The sequence below is a fragment of the Prionailurus viverrinus genome, unplaced genomic scaffold (assembly GCF_022837055.1).
Source record: "Prionailurus viverrinus isolate Anna unplaced genomic scaffold, UM_Priviv_1.0 scaffold_35, whole genome shotgun sequence".
Taxonomy (NCBI): Eukaryota; Metazoa; Chordata; class Mammalia; order Carnivora; family Felidae; genus Prionailurus; species Prionailurus viverrinus.
This window is the reverse complement of record NW_025927605.1, coordinates 4,950,593-4,972,026: the sequence shown is the minus strand read 5'-3', so window position 1 is coordinate 4,972,026 and position 21,434 is coordinate 4,950,593. Positions and strand designations below refer to the sequence as shown.

The following is a 21,434-nucleotide window of genomic DNA, read 5'->3' as shown; positions in this document are numbered from 1 at the left end:
GAGCATTGTTACGAAGGACCACAGAAGTACTAGATCCTGCTAGGGATCGCTGAAAGAGGCAGGGAGAGAAAGAACTTTCAAGAGTAAGTGGGTTCCTCCAAAGGACCTGTCCCCTAGCCCCAAAGACCTCCCCTCAGGAAGTTCCCCTTTTTTCCCCACAGTACCAGGCCTCTGGGGCCCAACAATGATGATGCCCCTGGGCTTCTTTCCCATTTCCCCAACCGTTGAGACCTCTTAAGCAGTCCCCGCTTCCGGCTCTCGGGACAGGGCCCCAGGGCTTGGGGGCGGAGACTGAGGCGAAGGGGCGGGGCTGCACGTCTACGCACGTCCCTGTTCGCTCTGTGGGGCGGGCTCAGCGGCGGAAGCGGCGCCACCGCCGGGAGATCCTGTTCCGCTCGGAGGCCCGGCCCGGGCTGCGGGGTTGGCTGCGGCTGGGGCTGGAGGAGCACGGTCGGTGGCTGACATGGAGCAGGTGGGTCCGGGGGAGGTCACTGGGGTCGGGTGGTACGAGGGCTGTGTCTTGCCAGCGGATTCCACCTCTCTGCCTAGTGTCCGTTGTTGGTTCCGTCCGACCCTTCCCACACCCTCGGCGTCCCAGGTTCCGCCCCCTTCCTCTGCTCGGCCTCGCTCCGCCCCACGCGGGGTTCTGGGGGCTGCGACGCCGACCCTCCTCGGCCCCGCCCACCCGAGAGCGCCCGGGGAGGGCGTCCGCGATTGTCCTCCCGAGCCTCGCTCCCCACTGTGAAGGGAGGGGCGAGGGACGAAATCTGGGTTTTAGGGGGCAGGAGTTGGATGTGGGCAGGGGTCAGGGTCTTTGAAAGAGGAAGAAAATATACATTCCAGCAGGTATGCGTCTCGCTGTCATCCGGTCTACCCCAACTTCCTTTGAAAACGGCAGTGTATGACTTCCTAACTGACATCAAAAGGGCCCTTTAAAGAATCTTTCTTGAGTTCTTAGAGGTGCATAACACCAGTGACACTCGTTCCTAATTGATATAATTGACACCCCGCCCCCTTTGGCGTCCTCCGCGTCAGCATCTCCTTATTTTCTTCCTACTGTTCTGACAGAAGTACCGTTTCACATTCTCTTCTCCTGCCCAGCCCCCACTATACACTGAATTTTGATGGTCTCATCCACTCTCATGGCTTCAGCTTTACACCACCTAAAGGCCCAACAGGCGCTCAGATCGACTTCTTTCTTCAGCGCAGCCCCTCCTTGGCGCCCCAGACTTGGCCATCCAGCTATCAGTTGGACAGCTCCACTTCGGCTGGAGCTCACTTCAACTGGTCTCCTTCCCTGCAAGCGCGTTCTTCCTCTGCCATCCCATCCCAGCGAGAAAAGGGAAATTATCTTACGGTTCCTCTTCTCCCTCAATTCCCACATCAGTGGGGTGACCCAGTCCGGCCAACTTCCTGAACATGCTTCAAACCTGATCCTGGGCCTCCATCTCTTCTGTGACCACCTTGATGTGTTTGTCACCAGGATAACCGCAGTGGCTTGCTAGCAACCTCCAGTCGTGGCTGCCTGCAACCCAGACTCCAAACTAACTCTTGTGATCCTTTTAAAACACAAGTCTCATAGTGTTACTTCCTTGCTTAAAACCCTTTGTTGGCTTCTCATTGCTGTGGGGGAAAGGCTGATTCCCTAGCACTATTTACAGAGCTCTCTGGGTTCTGACCTCTTTCCTGCCAGTCTCCTATGTGCACCCTAAAGTCCAATAACATGCAGCTGCCTGCCCACACCTTGCAATTTTGTGTCTCCTTGCCTTTGCACACCAGCCCCTCTGTCTGGGAAGCCCCTTCTCTTCTCTGCCAGGCTACCTTCTACTTGTCCTTCTCAGTGCTCAGCTCAGACAGTACCACCTCTAGGTAGACTTCCTTCCATCTACCCTGTCCAAGACTTAACACCAACCCCCTGTGTCCCTACAACACCCTGTCCGTAGTGGAACAGTGGTTGAGCAAACAGACTCTCGAATCAGACCTTGTGGGTTCTGACACTATTTTATGACTTAGATGAAGAAAGCGCCCCAGTTTCCTAATTTGTAAAATGGAGATAGCAGTGTGCCTACCTCATAGAGTTACCGTGAGGATTAAATGAAATTATGTGTAGAGCTTAAAATAGCATGTGAATGCTCAATAAATAAACCTTAACCGTTACTGCTTATATAAGAACATTCTAGAGCGGTGGTTATCATTTTTAATTTCTTAAATTGCTTGAGAACAGTTGATGTGGCTTACTTCTCATTCTGTTCCAGAATTCCAAAGCCTGGCCTTTTGTCAATAAATAAAATGCTGGGGTGGAGGGCATTGGGGGCAGGATCTGGATTTATTGAGTGAGGATTCAAGAATGGAAAAAACCCAGACCTGATGTTAGTCTGCTCAGGAAATGACTCGGGAAGTGAATGACTGTTACATGGCAAGCATTAATTCTAGAGAAATGTACACAGAGCTCTGGGAACCCATGGGGAGGAGGGCCAAGAATGGCTTCCCAGAGGAGCAGACAATTAGTGAGGGACCTTAGAGCAAGAGGATGAAATTACCAAAGGGAGGTAGAGACCAGGGTGGACTCAGAGAATGGGCACCTGGCTCCCTTTCAGGGGGAGGGCTAAGGCGGGCAAGAGGGCAGAGGCAGCCTCCTCTGCTGAGGTTGGGGATTCCTTTTCTTGCTTGACCACGAAGAAGTGTCTCCTGGATTTAGGAGCCTGTGGGGACCATACCCAGGAGAGGTGTGAAGGCCTGGTGCCTGGTGTTTGGGTCAGGCCCCCTGGGGTAGTCAGCTTGAAAGCCTGTGGGCTGGGCCTATGCTTTAGACCTGAGTCTGGGCCTTTGCCTACCTGGAATGCTCATCTTCCTTGCCTGTGGTTGGTAGATGCGGATTCTTCAAGGCCTGGGTCAGATGGCTCCTCTCTTTGTGGCTTTCCCAACCTCACCCACTCCAACCTGGGTCAGATGCTTCTCTGAGAGCCCACAATCCATTGTTTGTTCCTCACTGAAAGTGCTGATTACAGTATGGCACCGTGTTTTATTTATGTTAGCCTCTCTCACCAGACCCAGAACCCCTAAACATCTCCAGGGACTAGCACAGTATCTGGCATGTTATAGGTTCTCAGTTCATATGCTGCATTAGACTGAGCTCTTGCACACCAAACTGGGGAGGAGGTGTGGGTGAGACCAAAAGTCCTGTGTATTTGGCAGCTCATACTTGTTCCATTGAGTGGTAGAGACTGTTGGCTCCATTTAACAGATGAGGAAGCTGAGACTCAGGGGAAGTCACTCAGCAGGAACTTCAAGAACTGTCTCTTGACTCCAGGTCTACAGCTGTCTCTGAGAAGCTGCCTCCAGGTCCCAGCCCCCAAAGGGGCAGCTGCCGTGTCTATAAGACAGGGGACAAGCAAGGCGTCCCATCTGACCAGTTGTGTATCCCTGTGAACCTTTTCTGGAGAGGGAAAGGCTGACCCTGGCTTTTGTCTGGTCAGAGCTGGTGCTGGGAGGGGTCTGTGCTGAATACCTTTCTGCCTGTGGGACCTTCCCTTGAGTGGACTGATAGGACTGAGATCTCTCCCGGAAGATGACTGGCCCTTTCCAGGCTGACCTTGAGAACTTGACCTCATTAGCTCCCAAGTTTTATCCAGTAGCACTAAGGGTGTGGTGGGGCCTGACTCACCAGCCCCTGAGTAGGCCAGGGCATCCCCGACATTCAACAGGGCCTGGCATGTGGACGGGGCAGGACAGCTGAGTAGATCTTAGCCTGCTAAGGTTTTCCAGTAAAGTGTACCATCAGAATGTCCGGGCTGGAGGGGGCACTGTAAAGTGATGAATGTAGTTTCTGTTTTGGCCTGACTCTTCCCCTTTCCACTTCCCCAGAAGGAAAGGAGAAATGGAGCCTGGTTTGTGTCCTCCTCTCCTTAAACTCTTCCTTCTCTAGAAAACTTCGCAAACTCTCTAGTGGTGGGACAGAGTGGGGGCCAATAAGCCAACTGTGCCAGGGCTGATGGCACAGGCCACTGAGCCCTGAAGTACAGTAGAGCCTAATATGTGCCATCCTGGGTCAGCTCTCTGCGGCCAGGCTCATCCTTCCATCCAGCAGCACAGATGGGACGCTCAGTCTGGGCAGAGTGCCGTGTGTACGTGCCTGGCCCAGGACCCTGCCTCTAACACTGTCTCATGGCTCCTAGTAGTAGTAATAGCTGCTGTTAATTAAGCATAGACACTTTGCGTGTGTTATTTCTAATCCTTTCAGTACCTCTGTGAAGTGGTCTCTATACTATCCCCGTTTTATAGATGAGGAAACTGAGGTTTAGAGAGACTGAGTGATTTACTCAAGGGCTCACAGCCTAATGAAGAATGGCTTTGGGCTTTTTTTTTTTTTTTTTTTCCTTGAGAGCATGAGCAAGCAGGGGAGAGGCGCAGAGGAGGCGAGAGAGAATCTTTTTTTTTTTTTTTTCATTTTTTAAAATTTAATATTTATTTTTGAGACAGAGAGAGACAGAGCATGAGTGGGGGAGGGGCAGAGAAAGAGGGAGACGCAGAATCCAAAGCAGGCTGTAGGCTCCCAGCTGTCAGCACAGAGCCCAATGCGGGGCTCGAACCTGTCAACCGTAAGATCTTGAGCTGAAGCCAGACACTCAACTGACTGAGCCACTCAGGCTCCCCGAGAGAGAGAAAGAGAGCGAGAGAGAGAGAGAGAGAGAGGGAGGGAGGGAGAGGGAGAGAGAATCTTAAGCAGGCTCCATGCACAGTACAGAGCCCGAGGCAGGACTTGATCTAATGACCCTGGGATCATGACCTGAGCTGAAATCAAGGGTCAGACGCTCAACTGACTGAGCCACTCAGGTGCCCCAAGAATGGCCTTGGGCTTTTGACTCCAGGTCTGATGCTCAGTCCCCAGACTCATGCCCTTTCACCTGTTCCAGGGTGGGCATTACAGACCCACAGATCAGTTAACTTCTTAGACATGTACCATGGCAAAACACTGTGACCCAGGCCTAAAGCATTCAAGAAAAATGACTTTGAGGCTCAAGTCTAGCTGTTTGATAAGGAAAGTACTGAACCAGAGTCCTGAGAGCTGGGGTTGGGGAAGCCTGGAGGGTGAGGGAGAGCTGGGGTGGGAAAGCCCAGGGGTGAGGTCATTCCAGAATGAGAAAACACGGAAGGGAGACCTGCCGGCCATGGTGTGTCCTGGGAGCAGCCAGTGGTCAGGAAAGTGTCAGCGGAAGGGGACAGGGATCAACCCCCATAGCAAGAGAGGAGGACTGGAGTCTTTCTAAGGGAGCACATCATTTCTTCTTGACCTTTACTATCCAAGGAACTTAGCTCACCTCCAGCCTTTTCCCTGAAAGTTGGTGTCCAGGGTGCCAGTTCCCCTTGCCTGCTGGTGGAGAGGGTGCCTGGACTCTTAAGTGGGGTGAGACACCAGCAGAGGGTGGAGTCCAGCTCCAGGAGAAACAGTCTGGACCAGAAGGGGCTGCTCCTTCAGGGCTGGGTGTGACTGTGTACCTTTGCACCTGTGCTCACACCCCTGTAGGGAAAGGTGTAAATAGCTGTTCAGCACGTTTCCTGAATATCTTCTGTGAGCCTGGTGCCATTCTGGGTGCTGGGCACACAGCATTGAGCAAAGTATGGAGAGTTTCTGCCCTTGTGCAGTTTGTATTCTGGTGGGAGGAGACAGGCAGTGAACCCAGACCAGTAAACCTAGAACATGTCTAGGGTGATAAGCGCTGTGAAGAAGAGTAAATTAGGGTAAGAGGATGAAGGGTGGGGGCTATAGGGGAGGAGCTTCAGACAGGACAGCAGGTGCAAGGATTCTGGGGTGCGAGCATGCTTGAGGTATCCAAGGAACAGAGAGGGGCCAGTGTGGCTGGACCAGAGGGTTCAGGGGAATAGACCAGGGGAAGACGGAACTTGTAGGCCAGGATGGAGACTTTGGCCTTTACTCAGGGTGAACTGGAAGCCATCGAAGGTTTGGGGCATTGGGGAGGTCTGGTCTGACTTTTACCACGATCCCTCTGGCTGCTGTGTTGAGAACAGACCTGGGATGAGGACAAGGAAGTGGTCAGGAAGCTGTGGCAGATGAGGGGTGATGGTTAGGACAGGGTGACAGTAGTGGTAGTGGTGAACAGTGGGCAGATACTGGATGGATTTTGAAGGAAGAGCCAATAGGATTTGCTGATGGTTTGGATGTGGAGGGGAGGGTGCCGGGTTCTCCACAAGCCCTCACTGGTTGGCCATAAAGTTCTTCGGGGTCTTTTGACACCTGGCTTCCCGGCCAGCAGAGACCCCGGGGTCAGCTCTACCCCATCCTGGCTGGGGGACTGTGGGCAGGCCTCTGCAACCTTCTGCCTCCTCCAACTCCTCATCTTTACAGCTCCTGGTGGGGAGTGTGACGAGTAAAGGAGGGGTGGCTGCAGGGTGCCATCACAGGCAAGTGCTAGGCCAGATTTATTTCTTATGTGCTGGCTCATCAGGATAGTCTGCAGTCCTGTTTGATCTGCTATCCTGGCCTCCCTGAACCAGCTCCCTCCCAGGCTGGCCAGTGGCAGGACACAGGCTAGGGCAACTCTCTTCCACACCCAGAGCCTTGGCCTCCTGCCTGTCTATGGATTCTCCACTAACCTGGGCATTACATGGGGAACTTGACCCAGAACAGCCCCAGTTCCGGCTTAAAGCCATCTCATGGAGGCTGTCAGAGCTCAAGACTGTCTTCCTCTAAAGAAGAGGCAGGGATGTCATACTAGTTAATCCTTATGCAGTGATCTTTCTGTGTCAGGCATTGTCCTAGGCCATTGCATTGAACAAGTCATGTAATCCTTTTAATACCTGTAAGAAGTAGGTGCTGTTGTTATCCCCACTTCACATAGGAGAAAACTAAGGCGCAGAGAAGTCCGGGGTAGTAAAGCCGGAGTCCAGGGTTTGAAACTTCTCTAAGCTTGGAGTCCAGTCCTTTCTCAGCCTTACTGATTCCTCCTGATTTGTATGGAGAAAGGGACTCCACTGGGAAGCCTCCGTGGCCAGTGGGGGCTAGTGCTCATATTTCCTGAGGAATATGGGGTGAGGGAGGTGTTGAGAGCCTGTGTCCACTGTCCCATCGGCCTCAAGAGAAGGTTTGGAGAAGCCACACTGCCCAGAAATGTGGGTCGTTTCTGGATAGAGATGAGACTTGGTCTTCCTTCCCTGGGGCCACAGAGCATAGCTTTGTGGAATAAGCTCTCACTGGGCCTGGTACAGCTTGGCCAGGCCACTGTTGGAGGTCAGGGCTTGGGAAAGGGCAAGGAAACTCAGATGGCAGTGGTGGCAGTGGCTAACGTCTAATGAGCATTTACTCTGTGGAGCCAGACACCGTTCTGGGCACTTCGTGTGCATCACTGTGTCCTTTGATGCCCCCGATAGCCCAGGGTCAAGACCATTGTCCCCAGTTTCCAGATGTAGCCTCTGAGGCTTGTACAGTGAATAAGTGGCATTGCTCAAATTGAAGACTTGCCTTGGCCAGGAAACGCCAGCCAGGAACTGCAGGCAGTCCGGGTTTCGAGCTGCAGAGAGGTGGCTGGAGCTTGTAGTCTGGGCTGTGACTGAGAGCTGGCAAGGACCTCATCTGTGCCTCTGTCCCCTAAGAGCTATGGAAATGGGGATCTGGGGGTGACTGAAGGGACGGAGCTTGGAACTGCAGGGGGGACTGGGCACCACTGGCACTTCCTCAGAGAGCCTGTGCAGGGAGCAAGGACAGTCCCCCGCTTCCTGCCCCCACCCCCAGCCTGGGAGTTCACCTTTGCCTGGAGCTGGAATGACTTGGCCCATTCTATGCACAGGTAGGGGACCCAGACTTTAGGCTTAAGAGAGCTTGCTCTGGTCACCTTTGAGAGGACTTGTAGAGCTCACATTTGAACCCAGGCCTTTTGGGTGATTTCATTACATGTCGCTGTAGTGTATAAGCACCCTCCCCCCCCCCCCACTTTTCCTCTTACCTGAACGACCTTGCCAGCTACTTGTTCCGTCTCAGCCACCACTGACCAAGCACGTACCATACTTCTGACACTTCTAGAAACGCCAGCCCTAGGACTAGGTAGTAATTATCGTTGCTTTTTTTTATTGTGGTAAAATAGACATAACATAAAATCTACCATTTGAATCATTTTAGGATATAGTTCTAAGGCATTAAATATATTAACATTGCCTTTATTTAACGCAGCTGAAGAAACGGAGTGTCAGGACGGTTACGTTTGCTCCAGGTTGCACAGCTTCTAAAGGCAGACTGAGATTTCAACCCTGACCTCAGGGTCCAGCTTTCTTTCCATGATGTCAGCTGCCTGCCGTTGTCTGTCCTGAGTCTGGGACCCTACCCAAAAGCTCCTCGTTCAGTCTGGCCAATACTGGCATTTCCTAGGGTAAGAGAAGGCCTGGCAGGCCCTGGGGGCCGTGCCTGCCCCTCCCCTTTGCCTCAGGAGCTGCAAGAACTGGAGTAATCCACTGTGCCCAGTGGCCTGCCTCTTCCCCTCACCCCTCCTTCCCTTACCGGGGATGATGAAGCCTCCCATTTCCTTGCCCCCGTGCCCAAGCCATAGCAGCTCCGCTTCCCCTAAAACACAATGGGTGAGTGTCAAGTCTGCTCTGTCCGTCCCGGACGGACTTCTTCACGCCATGACGTGCCGCTCCACTCCAGACACCTGTGCAGGCACGTGGGCGGGGCAGGGAGCAAGGACAGCAGAGGTGACCGCGGAGGCTGGGCTCGGCAGGGGCTGCTGCTCCCATGGGCCTGGGCGGCAGCCGTGCTGTCTCTGGCCCACAGCACTCATTCCTGCCTCCCCCTCATCAGGACGGTGGGCACTGCGGTGTGGGGGAGGCCAGGCCTCACTGTTCCGCTCGCAGCTGCCACCTTCCACCCGCAGGGCCAGGGGGGCAGAGAACAGTGCTTTGGGGACCGTCAAGGGCAGTTCCAGGCCAAGATGGTTTTCACCTCTTGGACTGGCAGGCAGTCTGACGGAGCTCAAAGATCTTTTGAAGTCATCTGAGTGGGCGGTTTTCAAACTGCGCCCAAGGAGGTGCCTCCAGGGTGACCCAGGAAAGGCTGCCAAGTGAGGCTGTCTGTGGCACCTTCTGTGGCAGGACCTGTAACAGTCTGTTTTTATCTTTTTTGTTTATTAAGGTTCCAAGTAGGGTTTTCTTTTCTTTTTTCTTTTTTTCTTAAGTTTCTCTTGCTTGAAGAAGGGGGTTTAAAAAAATCACTGACTTTTTCCCCCAGGTAACGCAGCAGGGGCTTGTGAGGACTTGCTCAGTTACTCGGGGTCAATGGCTGTCCCAAGAGTGGGGCTCAGGTCCTCATTCCCGACTGGTGCTCCTTCTGCTCTACTTTGGACTCTGAGCAGCTTTCGTAGGGGAGGGTGATGTAGAAGCCCCCTGTCTCTGCCTCTTGGCCGGCTGCCCCCAGCCCTGCTTCAGAGGCCCCGTGCGTGGCTCCCACACTCCCCTGTGTCTGCAGCTCTTCCGGCCTCCCCCAACACCTGTGCTCTCCCCCATCTGTGTCTCTTGCTTCAACAAGGATGTCTGCGTGTGTGAGTGTCGGTGCTGTTGCCGCTCCAGTGGCATCTCACACCACGCTGCCACCACCCGAGTCCTGTCCCCAGGGAGGGAGGGAGAAAGCCGGGGGGATGCCAGACAGACTCGGGAGCAGCTGGGAATAGGGAAGCCACAGCACCCTGCAGTGACTCAAGAAGAGGGAGAGGAGCAGATAGGGAAGACGAGACACACACACACACACACACACACACACACACACAGGTGGAAAGGGAGACTTTCAAGGGAGACTGAGGTGATGGTGGTGGAGAGAGACAGAGGGGAGAGACTTAGGAAGACCCAGAAAGATAGACATGAAGTGGGGAGATGGGGGCTGGCACAGAGACACAAAAACAGAAAAGTAGTTTATGAGAGAGACAGGAAGGAAGGAGGAAGAGAGATGGAGACAGGTCTGGCAGCAGACAAGAGGGCTATTAGACACCAGGAAATGTCACCTGCCCTGGAGCTGTGGCCCTGTCATGGTGAGAGATGCGCTGAGCATTCAGTCTGGCACCAGGTCCGGTGGATGGATGTTGGGGATAGGTGTCATTGCCGGCGGCCTGTCACATCCCTCTCTTACTGCGTCCTGCCAGAGCTAGGCCCAGCTTTCCTTCAGTACCAGATGAGCTGGGCACGGCAACCCCAGTAGTGTGGTATTAGGGGTGGCCTTGGGCCGGGTGCCTCTGCTGAGAACAGTCAGCTCCTGTCCATTGGGGCTTGCGCAGAGGCAGAGGGATGGACAAACTGGCTTGGTCAGAGTCTCCTCTCTGTCGCAAATGGGGAGCTTGTTTGGGACCTGATAGACTGAGGGCCCCGGCCAGTAGTAGACATAACAAAGGTATGAAACGATAACAGATTAGGGGGGAGACTGGTTAGATCTTGCCGTCCCAGGATCAGAGACCAATATCTAGGGTTCCCCTCTCGCTGGCCCCCAAACCTGCCCCCTGGTGCTGGCATGAGAGAAGATTCAGGGAGACTCTGATGGAGCAGCAGAAGTGTAAGGCCCCGGCCATGCTGTGCGCCCTGCCCAGGCAACAGGACCTCTTCAGGCTCCTTGCCAGCACGTTGGTGGAGTAGAGACCTTGGGTCTGGGGGCCGTGTGGCAGGGAGGGAGTGCTCCGAGGCCCTCTGCCTCTAGCATTCATAAGAATTTCAGCTCCATGGTCTCACAGACAGGTAAGGGGTGGGTCCATTCACCCTTCAGTCTTGGCTGCCTTACCTGTAATGTGGAAGGACCCATCCTGCCCCGTGTGGGCATGAAACACAACCGAGGGCACAGTGTTCTGTAGGCAGTGGAGCTCTGGCCTAGCCTCGGGCAGTGGCTGGTTCTTCCCCTCTTCAGGATTTGCCCCATTTCTCTGCTGCGTAGCATGGAGCTGAGGACCAGGAGACCCCCTGGATCCCCCATTTGTTCAGCAGCCAGTCCAGCATCCACTAGGTGCCAGGCATCGTGCTGGGCGCCAGGAGACAGAAATTACCAGTCAGGTGAAAGCCCCGTACCTGTAGGGTTTGTAAAACAATAAGACCATTTTGGGTAGTGACGAGTTCACGGAGGGAAGAATGTGAAGCCCCGTAACAGGACAAGACACTGTGACTGGGGGCAGGAGGGTGCGGGCTCTGAGGAGAGGACTTTTGAGCTGCTTCTTGGAAGGACCGGGGAAGGGAGAGCTAGGTCCAAGGCCCCAGGCAGGACCAGGCTGCCACATGGAGGGACCTAAAAGAAGGCCAGGGTGGCGCTGGGGGTGAGCCCTGCCTGCCTTGTGCGAGGAGCCGTTGGAAGAGCTGGCAGGGCCTGGACTGGAGGGCTCGGGGAATGGCAGGGTGTGATCAGTGTTTGGAAAGCCTTTCTCTGGCTGTGCAAGAAGTGTTGTTACAGGGTGAGAGAGGCAGCCTGGAGACTCGCCCGCTAGGCTAGTTGTAATGGCCAGGCCAGAGGATGGTGTTGGGCCTGACATGGGGGTGGTGGGGTGGAGCTAGAGAGAAGGGACCAAGATGTCCTTTCTCCATACCCGCTGTCCCAGTGCAGAGCACTCGGAGACGGAGACACTGCTCTAGGAAGTCCCTCCCAGTTGCCATGGATTAGGGGGTGGGAGGGTAGGGCTGGCTGCTGGGAGGGAATGTGGCTTTGTGCTTGGCAAACAAAGAACAGAGCTTGGGGCCCTCTTCTCCTGGGGGTGGGGGCAGGCCGAGAGGCTGTTGACAGGACCGGAGGCTGAACCACAGGGCTGGGCTTGGCAGGAGCAGGCTGTGCCCTCAAGCAGCGGGGAGGACCCCAGAGCCCTCCAAGGGTGAACCGTGGGGCCGCTGGGCTTTACCGGGGGTTGGTGAGGAGGGCCGAGAGAGAGGGATGCTCAAACCCCTCCAGCCCAGAAGTGGGGCTGCAGGAGAGAATTTGGGCTGGAAGAGCCTTGGGCTGCTAGGGGGTTGAGATGTGAGAGGGGGCAGATGTGTTTGGGAGCAAACGGGGTCCCTGGGGCTGTGTGTGAAGGGATGAAGGAGGTTAATGGGACCTCCACGCCCCTGACACGAGACACGCGTGACCTGACCCAGCTGCCCTGCTTCTCCCCAGCCTTGCAGCTGAGGCCCCGCCTTCCCCACCTTGAGGTGGGGGCCCACCAGGATGAACAGACTGTCTGGGGAGCTGGCCCGTGACTTGGAGCGCAGCCTGCCGGCCGTGGCCTCCCTCAGCTCATCACTGTCCCACTCCCAGGGCCTCTCCTCCCACTTCCTCCCTCCACCTCCAGAGAAGCGCCGAGCCATCTCTGATGTCCGCCGCACCTTCTGTCTCTTTGTCACCTTCGACCTGCTCTTCATCTCCCTGCTCTGGATCATTGAACTGAACGTGAGTGGGGCCAAGGCTGGGGCGGGGGTCATCCGAGCCTTAGCTGCTGCACCAGCCGTCTGGGAGGGTTGCCTCTCTGGCAGGACAGATTTCCAGGTAAGATGAAGAACAGGAAGATCAGAATAGCTGGGAGCTCAGAGGGCTTGAGTCATTTGTCTAGGCGCTCTCGGCAAGTATGCGAAGGAGGGCAGCGTTTGAACCCAGACCCTCAGGCTGCAGAGTTCACACTCTGGACCTCCGTGCCAACCTGCCCTCTAGTGGACACTCTTGAGAAAGGAGGAGACAGCCCAGTGGACTCTGGTTGGACTATTGAAACCTTTGTCCTTTTTTTGTGCTATGTTGCTCTCTTGCTCCATTCATTCATTCATTCATTCAACAAACATTTTTCAAAGCCCTGTTGTATCCTAGGCACTGTGCTGAAGGCAGGGGGTACGGTGGGGGAGCAAACCAGTAAAAACTCCCAGTTCTCAATGGTTCCTAGCTCTCTCTTTCTCCATTTTGGACACTCCTCCGGTGCCCCCCAGTTTGGCCTCTCCCGGCTGGTGAGATGCCACTTAGCAGCCTGGAGATGGAGCTGCCTCTCAGTGCCGGGTCCTTACCCTCCTCCCCCTGGGCAGTGCTTGGCCAGCTTTGTGGGACCTGATCTCCAGGCACCAACAGGGTAGAGCAGGCCCCAACCACAGAGGCAGGAGCTGTGGGAGCAAAGCATCCCAGGCTCAGTCAGTCCTGGCTCCTCTTCTGTATTCACTGTGGGACCTCAGCAGGTGACTCCGCCTCTCTGAGCCTTCCCTGGTTTTCCTTCTGCAGAATGGGTCAGAGTTCAGGATGGCAGGTGCCCTTTCTCCAGGTCTCAGGCTCAGTGACAGAAAAAGGATGACTGTTGATAGAAGTGAGGAGTTTGGGGAAGGGGCTGGTTTAGGGGTGGAGAGGACAAATATGATTCTGGGCGTGTGGAGGTGGAGGGCTCTGAGGGTGACTGTCCTTTGTGCACAGAGATGAACTGGCACCTTCAACAAGATTGAGCCCTGGGGGACCTTAAGGACCATCCTGCCAATGAAAAAGCAGAGGCCAGCAAGGTCCAGAGCCATTTGAAGAGCTTCTGAGGTCTTAGGCATTCTTCTTTTTGAAGGTCCCATCCAGCATCAAAGCAAGCACTAAAATTCACCCACAGCCTTCATTCAAAATATTTTTTTTTTTCCTGGAAAACAGCCAAAAAATTTTTTGTAATTTTACTTTTGAAATCACCTAGATGTACTGGCTATAATAGCTCAGCAGTCATTATACATACTTGGGAATTCTTGCAGAACAAGAAAAAAATCTAATCTCAAAATTGTTTTCAAACATAATGAAAAGTTCAGAATGCTGGACTGTAACCATTAGTGGAGTTAGCCGTAATGTTTCACTTGGTAGACACTTATTTAAAAATGGGATAATTTTCGGTTTTGTGGTTTTATTTTCCTGGTTTAGAGCATATATATTTTTAGTTTTCTAACAGACTGGGTGTTGCGCGTTGGATGTACGGACCCCAGGAGGGTTGCAACACCCATGCGAGGTCTCATAGCCAGAGACTGGCAGGGGCTGGAACTCAGGTCCCCCGGGTCAGGATGCCCTCAGCTTCTGCGCATGCCCATGCAGAGGGAGAGCTGTGAGGGACGGCGACTGTTAGGGGTCAGAGGGGCTATGGGGCCCAAGAGGGAGCAGTCTGAGGAGGAAGAGGAAGAGGAAGACCAAGCTGGGGTGGGGTTGGGTGGGGGGTCAGGTGTGAGGGGTGGTGTGTGAGACTCCATGAGGCTCAGGGTGGTCTTGAGGTAGAGGCACATGGTGGAGACGTGTAGGGGCCTTCAGGTGTTATTGAGGCGGCTGCCAGACTACTGGCTCCTGCTCTAAGCATCAGCGTCACCTGGGAACTGTATGAAAATCCCAGATGCTCAGCTAAATCTGAGATTCAGTGGCCTGAACATCTGTATCTTTAATAAGCCTCCCTACTTCAATTTGGATCATTTGCCAGAGATTAGGAACTCCAGTCTAGGTGGTCATGAAGGGTCTTCACCTTCCAGGCTCTTGGGTTCCACTCCCCGGAGTCCCCTTCTGTCCTCCGTCCTCCAGGGGGCTGGCACCCCATTCCTCCTGAGAAGTCGGGCTGTGGTCTGGCTCTCAGTGTCCATCCACATCCTCTCCCTCCCCAAGTATCAGGATTCCTCTTGAAAATGTGTGGGTGACTAGGGCAGGGACAGGGGTGAGGACAAGTCTGCTCACTCCCGTCTCCGTTGCTGGGCATCCTCTCCAGCACCATGATGGATTTTGCCCATTAAGCACAAACCTAATCAGTTGATTTGCCACCTGGGGCTCCGTCTGACACCGCTGCTCACCCCCGTTCCCCACCGCCCCAGATGGATGGTTGCCTGGGAAGATGGAGCCCCATAATGGTGAGAGGGAGATGAGATTCTGTGAGAGGCAGGCTCCCAGCGCCCAGTCTACCAGCCCTACCTGCCTGCACAGGGCCTGTAGCCTCCCCTACACAGCCCTGGAGCCTCCAAGACTCCCCCTCCCTGCGCACTGTGCCCTCGAATGTCATTGCTGGAGCCAGGCCCTGCCTGTCTAGGTTGCCTGGTGCTTGGAGGAATGAATGATGTTAGTTTGGCTGAGCTCCCTTGGTGTTTCGGGGCCCTCCTTGGGCAGTGGCTCAGCATCTCCAGGTTCCACACTCCCCCTGTCTCCTCCCCATCCTCAGAGGTGAGGGCACCCCTGGGGACTTGTTTCTGCCTGTAGAGCTGTTCATATCTCCCTCTTCCAGACCAACACAGGCATCCAGAAGAACCTGGAGCAGGAGATCATCCACTACAACTTTAAAACTTCCTTCTTTGACATCTTTGTGAGTGGACTTAGGGGGTCCTGGGGGCAGAGATGACACAGGGACAGGACTCCCTGGCTGGCTTCTCTTCTCTCTGCAACACACACCCTAATCTGAGCAAGGAGACTTGGCTCCCATCCTCAGGGAGCTCTCAATATTCAGAAAGTTCCTAAACAAGGCTCTCCCTTCAGAGAGCCCCAAGCATAAAGGGGAAGAGTAGACCCCTGTCTAAGAAGGTCACATCCAAGTCGTCCCCAGAGAAACACTGACTTAACCATTCTCTGCCATGGCATGCATGCCCATGTAGAGGGAACCTGGGGGAGGTCAGCCTTGGGCAGGGGGAAGGGCAGTGGCTTGCCTGTGATGGCTTGTGTCCTGCCCCCCTCCCCCCGCCCCCAACCAGGTTCTGGCCTTCTTCCGCTTCTCGGGACTGCTCCTGGGCTATGCTGTGCTGAGGCTCCGGCACTGGTGGGTGATTGCGGTAAGACGCCACTTTCCCCGCAGCTTTCAGGCTCTGGTGGGGCTGGTGCAAGGGATGGTGTGGAGGAGGACTCACCCCCCAGCCTGTTTGCCCTCTCTCCCTCCTTCCTCCCCTGGGCAGGTCACCACACTGGTGTCCAGTGCATTCCTCATTGTCAAGGTCATCCTCTCTGAGGTTAGTGGCTCAGGGGTCTGGCTGGTCTGGTGGGTTTCTAGCCTGGGGGATGGGCTTCTCCTAAGAAGGGACCCTTTCTCTGATTTTGGGTGTCTGTGTCTGTTGTCAGGGTGGGGTGAGGGGGAATCCTGTCCTTTGATAGTTCCAAGGGATCCTCATCACTGGCTTCTTCCACCTGCCCCTCTACAACCCCAAGAACAAAAAATCCTTCTGCCAGCCTAACCTCAGTTTATCCTGCTGCAGAATTCATTAATCTGTCTCAGAGGTGTGTGCCGCAGAGGTCCCCAAGCAGCTGGTCCAGGAATGGGGTGTATGCCAGAGTTACTAGCCCCAAGAGGGGACTCTGGGCTTTGGGCGACCCCCCTACCGTGGAGCTCAGCCCCATCCTTCCACAGCTGCTCAGCAAAGGGGCATTCGGCTACCTGCTCCCTATCGTCTCCTTTGTCCTTGCCTGGTTGGAGACCTGGTTCCTTGACTTCAAAGTCCTACCACAGGAGGCTGAGGAGGAGCGATGTGAGTGCTGGGGGAAGGGGTGCAGTGAGGGTCATCATAGCCCTAAGAGAGGAGACTTTCAGGCATGAGAGCCAGTTCTGAGCTATCTTGCCAGCTCTGAACAGCCTCCAAGAGCCTAAAGATGAGTGTGGAGTTGGGGGGACCCCAGGCTGCTAAGGCATGACTGCCCTTGTTTTGGGACAATGGCTGCCCATGTCTGCTCCCCCAGGGTATCTTGCTGCCCAGGCTGCTGTCGCCCGAGGACCCCTGCTCTTCTCTGGCGCTCTATCTGAGGGCCAGTTCTATTCACCTCCAGAATCCTTTGCAGGTGAGGGCTGGTGGATGGGGAACTGCTTTCAGGGAGGGTCTTTATGAGGAGTGGGTTGGCTGGGTTCCTTCTGTTCCTTCTGTTGGCTCTCCGGGGAAAGTGAGCAACCTTCTTCTACACATACTTCTGTCCTCCCCGCAACGTTGCACTTATGCCCGAACCCCACTATGTCCCCACAGTCTGTCCCCACACCTTCTTAATGTCTCTGTGCTTGTTTTCTGCAGGGTCTGACAATGAATCAGATGAAGACCTTGGGAAGAAAATCTTCTCTGCCCAGGTATTTGGCTGCCCACCTCGCCTGACCTTTGGAGTGGGCACCTCGGAGAAGGGCCAGTGCTGGGCTCAGCCAGGGTGGGCGGGGCCTTCCCAGCAGAGCATGGACCTCAGGCAGCCCGAATGCCAGTCGTCGTGCACCTGCGTGTCTGGCTCACCGTCAGTCAGGCCCACCGGTCTGCCTCATACCTGGGGCCCGGAGGCGAGCAGCCACAGCACCTGGGGGACCCCACAGGGCCCGAGAGACCACCCAGACTCCATGTGTGTGGAGTATCTAGAGAAAGAACTGGCCACGAACAAGGTAGGGTATGGGCCTCAGGCTGACCCCTCCATGCCTTTCATCCCTGGCCAGGAACGGGAGTACATCCATCAGGGCAAGGAGGCCATGGCGGTGGTGGACCAGATCTTGGCCCAGGAGGAGAACTGGAAGTTTGAGAAGAACAATGTAAGAAACTTCTCTCCCACCTAACCTGCTCATGTGTGTTGAGAGTTTTGCTTGCTTTTCTGAGGCCTGAGAAGCCCTCAGAATTGCACAGTTTGGAACCGTATTCCTGCATCAGGAGTGGGGGCTGGGCCCTGGGGTCACCACCTGGCAGGAGGTTGGGCTGGGTTGGATGTTTCCACTGCCCCCTCCCCCTGCTCGTGGCCCCACGCCCATCCTCAGCTCCCTGCTGCTCTCCTCACTCAGCTCTGGCTTTGAAGGGGAAGCCAGGCTTCTGCCCTATGTCTGGTGTTTTGTTTCATGATCAAAACAACATTATCTGAAGAGATGGCAGGGAGCTTGGGAAAAGGGGGACACGTCCCCGTCCCTCTCTCTGGCCAGTCCCTCTCAACAGCCCTGGCCAGCCTGGAGACACGGCTGTAGCTGTGCTTCTGTCCTTTAACTTGATATCAAAAGCCTTACTCTGCTCATTGCTGGACATTTGTCAGAACCACTGTTTTTTAGTGGCTACTTGAATATCCCCAAACTCCCGGAGTTTTCTACCCTAAGCTGTTAAAAACCTGCCCTGTCGCCCATTCTTTTGCCGGTAGCCCACCCCCCCGTGCCCTCCCCCATGCCCTCCACCCACCTCCCTGTCACGCTTCTGTCACTCCCACAGGAATATGGGGACACTGTGTATACCATTGAGGTTCCCTTTCATGGGAAGACATTCATCCTGAAGGTGAGTGAGGGAAGCAGGTGTGCTGGAGTGTCCTGGAGCCTCCTGCTCTAAGAAGGGGCTTCCTGCCTTCTGGCAGGTTTCTCTCCACCAAGAGGGAGGGGCTGATGTGTCCAAGCACATCTGGCGCCACCCAGCCCTCTGCCCGCCCTGCCCCAGACCTTCCTGCCCTGCCCAGCGGAACTGGTGTACCAGGAGGTGATCCTGCAGCCCGAGAGGATGGTGCTGTGGAACAAGACGGTGACTGCCTGCCAGGTGAGCCGAAGAACCGGGGGGCCTGGCCTGGCTACCTCTCAGGGCAGAGGCAGAGCAACACGGCAGATTAGGGTGCGGTCATACCCCAGCACGACCAGTTAACCCCAGGGGACCTGGGTCATGTCATGAACTGCTCTGTGCCTCAGCTTCCCGGTCTTTAAAATGGGTATGATGGTAACGGTGCCTCCTGGTGAGGGTCAGGAAGATGGAGAGGGAGCATGCAGAGAAAGCCCAGCCCAGGGCCTGGAAGTGGCTCTCCGTAAAGGGCCTGGGCAGAGAGGAGGCTGGTGTGGGGGTTCCCTGAGGTACTGGGATTTTTCTGGGCTGGGCCATACTTCACATCTCCCCTCACGGCCTTTAGATCCTGCAGCGAGTAGAGGACAACACCCTCATCTCCTACGATGTCTCTTCGGGGGCCGCGGGCGGGGTGGTCTCCCCGAGGTGAGCACCACCAAGCCCCTCCTCTAAGGCAGACCTCTTGCCCTTGGATCTTGGGCTTGGCTCCCTGCTTCCAGTCTAACACTCCTGCTCCCCAGGGACTTCGTGAACGTGCGGCGCATCGAGCGGCGCAGAGACCGATACCTGTCGTCGGGCATCGCCACCACCCACTGCGCCAAGCCCCCTACACACAAATATGTCAGGTGAGCCTTGCCTTGCCCAGGGTCACCCCAGCTGGCCCCTCCCCTGGTGACTGTGAGGACAGGGGAGGGTACAGTGTGTACAGCTGGGTGCTTTCTCCTGCCGAGGCCGCCTTCCTGTCCCCTGTCCTGCTGGGCTTTGCCCCACTCAGCCCCTAGTCCTGCTAATCTGGGGGGGGGGGCGATTAATGGGTGGAAGTACACCACCCAGGCTGGAGGGCAGCTCCAGGGATAGGGACCAGTCCGGGGGAAGGGAGCTGGGAGCCATGAGGTCGCGCCGGTCCAGGTGACCTGAGCAGAAGGTTCTGTGTTCTGGAGCTTGACCTTCCTACCTGAGTAGAGTTGGTCCCCGCTGCCTTGCCGGTCCCCAGAGTGCTCGGAAGTGCCCCCAGAGGAAGAGGAGTTTCAGTCTTCCTGCTGCCTGTTCCAAGGCATCCTCCAGTTCTCCTGCTGTCTATCCTTAGACCCCAGTGCTACAGGTGGCCTCCTCCCCGATTCTCCACTCTCCCCATCTTTCCTGGGCTTCCACAGAGAGCACTGTTGGTGGAGTATGAGGTTTGGCACACCAGACTCCTGGGTGATGAACAGGCTTATTTCCTCTCTGGGTGCTGACTTCCTTGTACGTGGAGTGAGCTTGGGAATTCTCAGTGGAGCTGTGAGGGAAGTGACTGGTGACAGGACATGCCCTGCCCACTGCCAGGGAGGGCACCCCCTCCCAGAGCACCCCCTCCTGACACCACCGCATTGCTCCCTGAGTTGGGCAGGGGTGAGAAATGCGAGCACAGCCCACCCCTCACAGCCGGAGCTGACCGAGAATCCCTGGACAGAGAAAATGACCACTGCCACTGGGGGTGCACAACATCGGCGCGCTGCAGGAGGATTCGAGTGTCACCTGGTGGGGTAGAGGGCTGTATTCTGTAGCCTCTGGGACACCCGTTCTGGGCCCTGCTCAGGCAGAGTGGCAGTTGCTAGACCAGTAGCCTCCTTCCCTCTTTCACCCCAGTCCAGGATGGGCCAGGAATGGAGTGTGGAGTGGGGTCAGAGGCCTTGCCTGGCTCCAAGGTTCCCCCCCAATGGTGCTTTTCTCTTAGGGGAGAGAATGGTCCTGGGGGCTTCATCGTGCTCAAGTCGGCCAGTAACCCCCGAGTCTGCACCTTCATCTGGATCCTTAATACAGATCTCAAGGTGGGGTTGCTGAGGCCACAAGGCTGGCTAGGGTACAGTAGAGGGGACTTTGGTGGGGGACGTTGGGGTCTCCCATCCTGCTCAAGGCCTCACCTACACTGCCTCCTTAAGCTAAAATTTGGGGCAGGATCAAGATGGTCTCGTCCTGAGTCGCTGGAGGGCCTGTACCTCCCCTTACCTCTGGCTCCGGAGGCCCCAAGGAGCAGTGGCTGCCTGCCAAGCCAGCCCCTCCTAGGTCTGTTTGTGTGGTTGGTGCCAGGACCCGGCACAGCGTGTTCTTCCTGCCGGAGGTGAGGGGTAGAGGGTGGCTTAGGCTGTGTTCCAGAGCTGCACCTGCACCTGCTGCTCTGGCCCAGGGTACCCCCCCAACCCCCCCCCCCCCCCACTGGCGCATGTTGTTGAGAGGGGAGCCCCTGCTGCGGACAGGCCATCCTGAAACTTCTTCCCACCTCCCCGCAGGGCCGCCTGCCCCGGTACCTCATTCACCAGAGCCTCGCAGCCACCATGTTTGAATTTGCCTTTCACCTGCGGCAGCGCATCGGAGAGCTGGGCGCCCGGGCGTAACCATGCCCCTCGCCACCCTGCAGGCCAGGGTCCTGTCACCACAGCCTTCAGAGCCAGAGAGGGGGCCAGTGGAGCTTCCCGCTGCCCACAGAAGACCTGGCCTCAAGCAGCGGGAAGAGGTTTCCTCCTGTGGCAGCACCTTGGCCCCAAGCTACCACCCTCCACCGTGCTTCACTGGACCTGGGAGCCATGGCTGTGAGCAGGTTGTGAGGTCAAGCATCTGGACTCCAGGGCCCTGCTGCTGAGGCGAGTGGGGTCTGTCCCGCTGATGTTTACACAGTGACTGTCCCTGCCTCCTGGAGGAAGATACCTGCGCTCCCCTACCTAGCCAGGGGCAGGATCTGGAATGGGAGCCTCAGACTTGATGGGGGAGGGCCACGGCCCTGAGCAGGACAGAGGTCAGGGCGGGCCTTGGCGCCTGTGTTAAGGTGCAGGAGCCCCTTCATCTGCCTGCTTTCTCACCACGGTTTTTTAGGATTATTTAAAGGGTCTGGGACCTTTTTCCATATGCACTTGTTGGGGAGCGGGTGGCAGGTAGGGGGGTGGGTGCTGGCAGTGAACTTCTGCCACTCCCAGTTTCTCTCCCTCCCCCAGGGTTCCTTGGGGACCTTTGTAATTTGAGCCAATTATTAAAAACAAACTCAAAAA

The 21,434-nt window shown here is 55.8% G+C and overlaps 1 protein-coding gene across 2 annotated transcripts; it reads left to right on the top strand.

Annotated features, from left to right (window-relative positions):
• The first annotated feature begins 337 nt into the window (after positions 1-337).
• On the top strand, positions 338-21,428 carry STARD3 (StAR related lipid transfer domain containing 3). 2 transcript variants are annotated; one of them, XM_047845683.1, is made up of 15 exons: positions 338-472; positions 12,113-12,385; positions 15,180-15,257; positions 15,640-15,717; positions 15,838-15,891; positions 16,287-16,404; positions 16,613-16,711; positions 16,936-16,988; positions 17,337-17,429; positions 18,085-18,147; positions 18,304-18,399; positions 18,761-18,840; positions 18,936-19,040; positions 20,129-20,222; positions 20,682-21,428. In XM_047845683.1, the coding sequence occupies exons 2-15, from the start codon at positions 12,164-12,166 to the stop codon at positions 20,784-20,786; spliced, it is 1,338 nt and encodes a 445-aa protein (XP_047701639.1). In that variant the 5' UTR covers positions 338-472; positions 12,113-12,163; the 3' UTR covers positions 20,787-21,428. The 2 variants fall into 2 exon arrangements, with proteins under 2 accessions (XP_047701639.1, XP_047701640.1); XM_047845684.1 differs by lacking the exon at positions 15,180-15,257.
• The last annotated feature ends 6 nt before the right edge of the window (positions 21,429-21,434 follow it).

Bases quoted from the DNA above. Each gene is read 5' to 3' on its own strand.
- STARD3 (XM_047845683.1), top strand. From the start codon at position 12,164: ATGAACAGACTGTCTGGGGAGCTGGCCCGTGACTTGGAGCGCAGCCTG. The intron at 19,041-20,128 runs GTGAGCCTTGCC...CTTTTCTCTTAG, and splicing joins CCTACACACAAATATGTCAG to GGGAGAGAATGGTCCTGGGG. The intron at 20,223-20,681 runs GTGGGGTTGCTG...ACCTCCCCGCAG, and splicing joins TCCTTAATACAGATCTCAAG to GGCCGCCTGCCCCGGTACCT.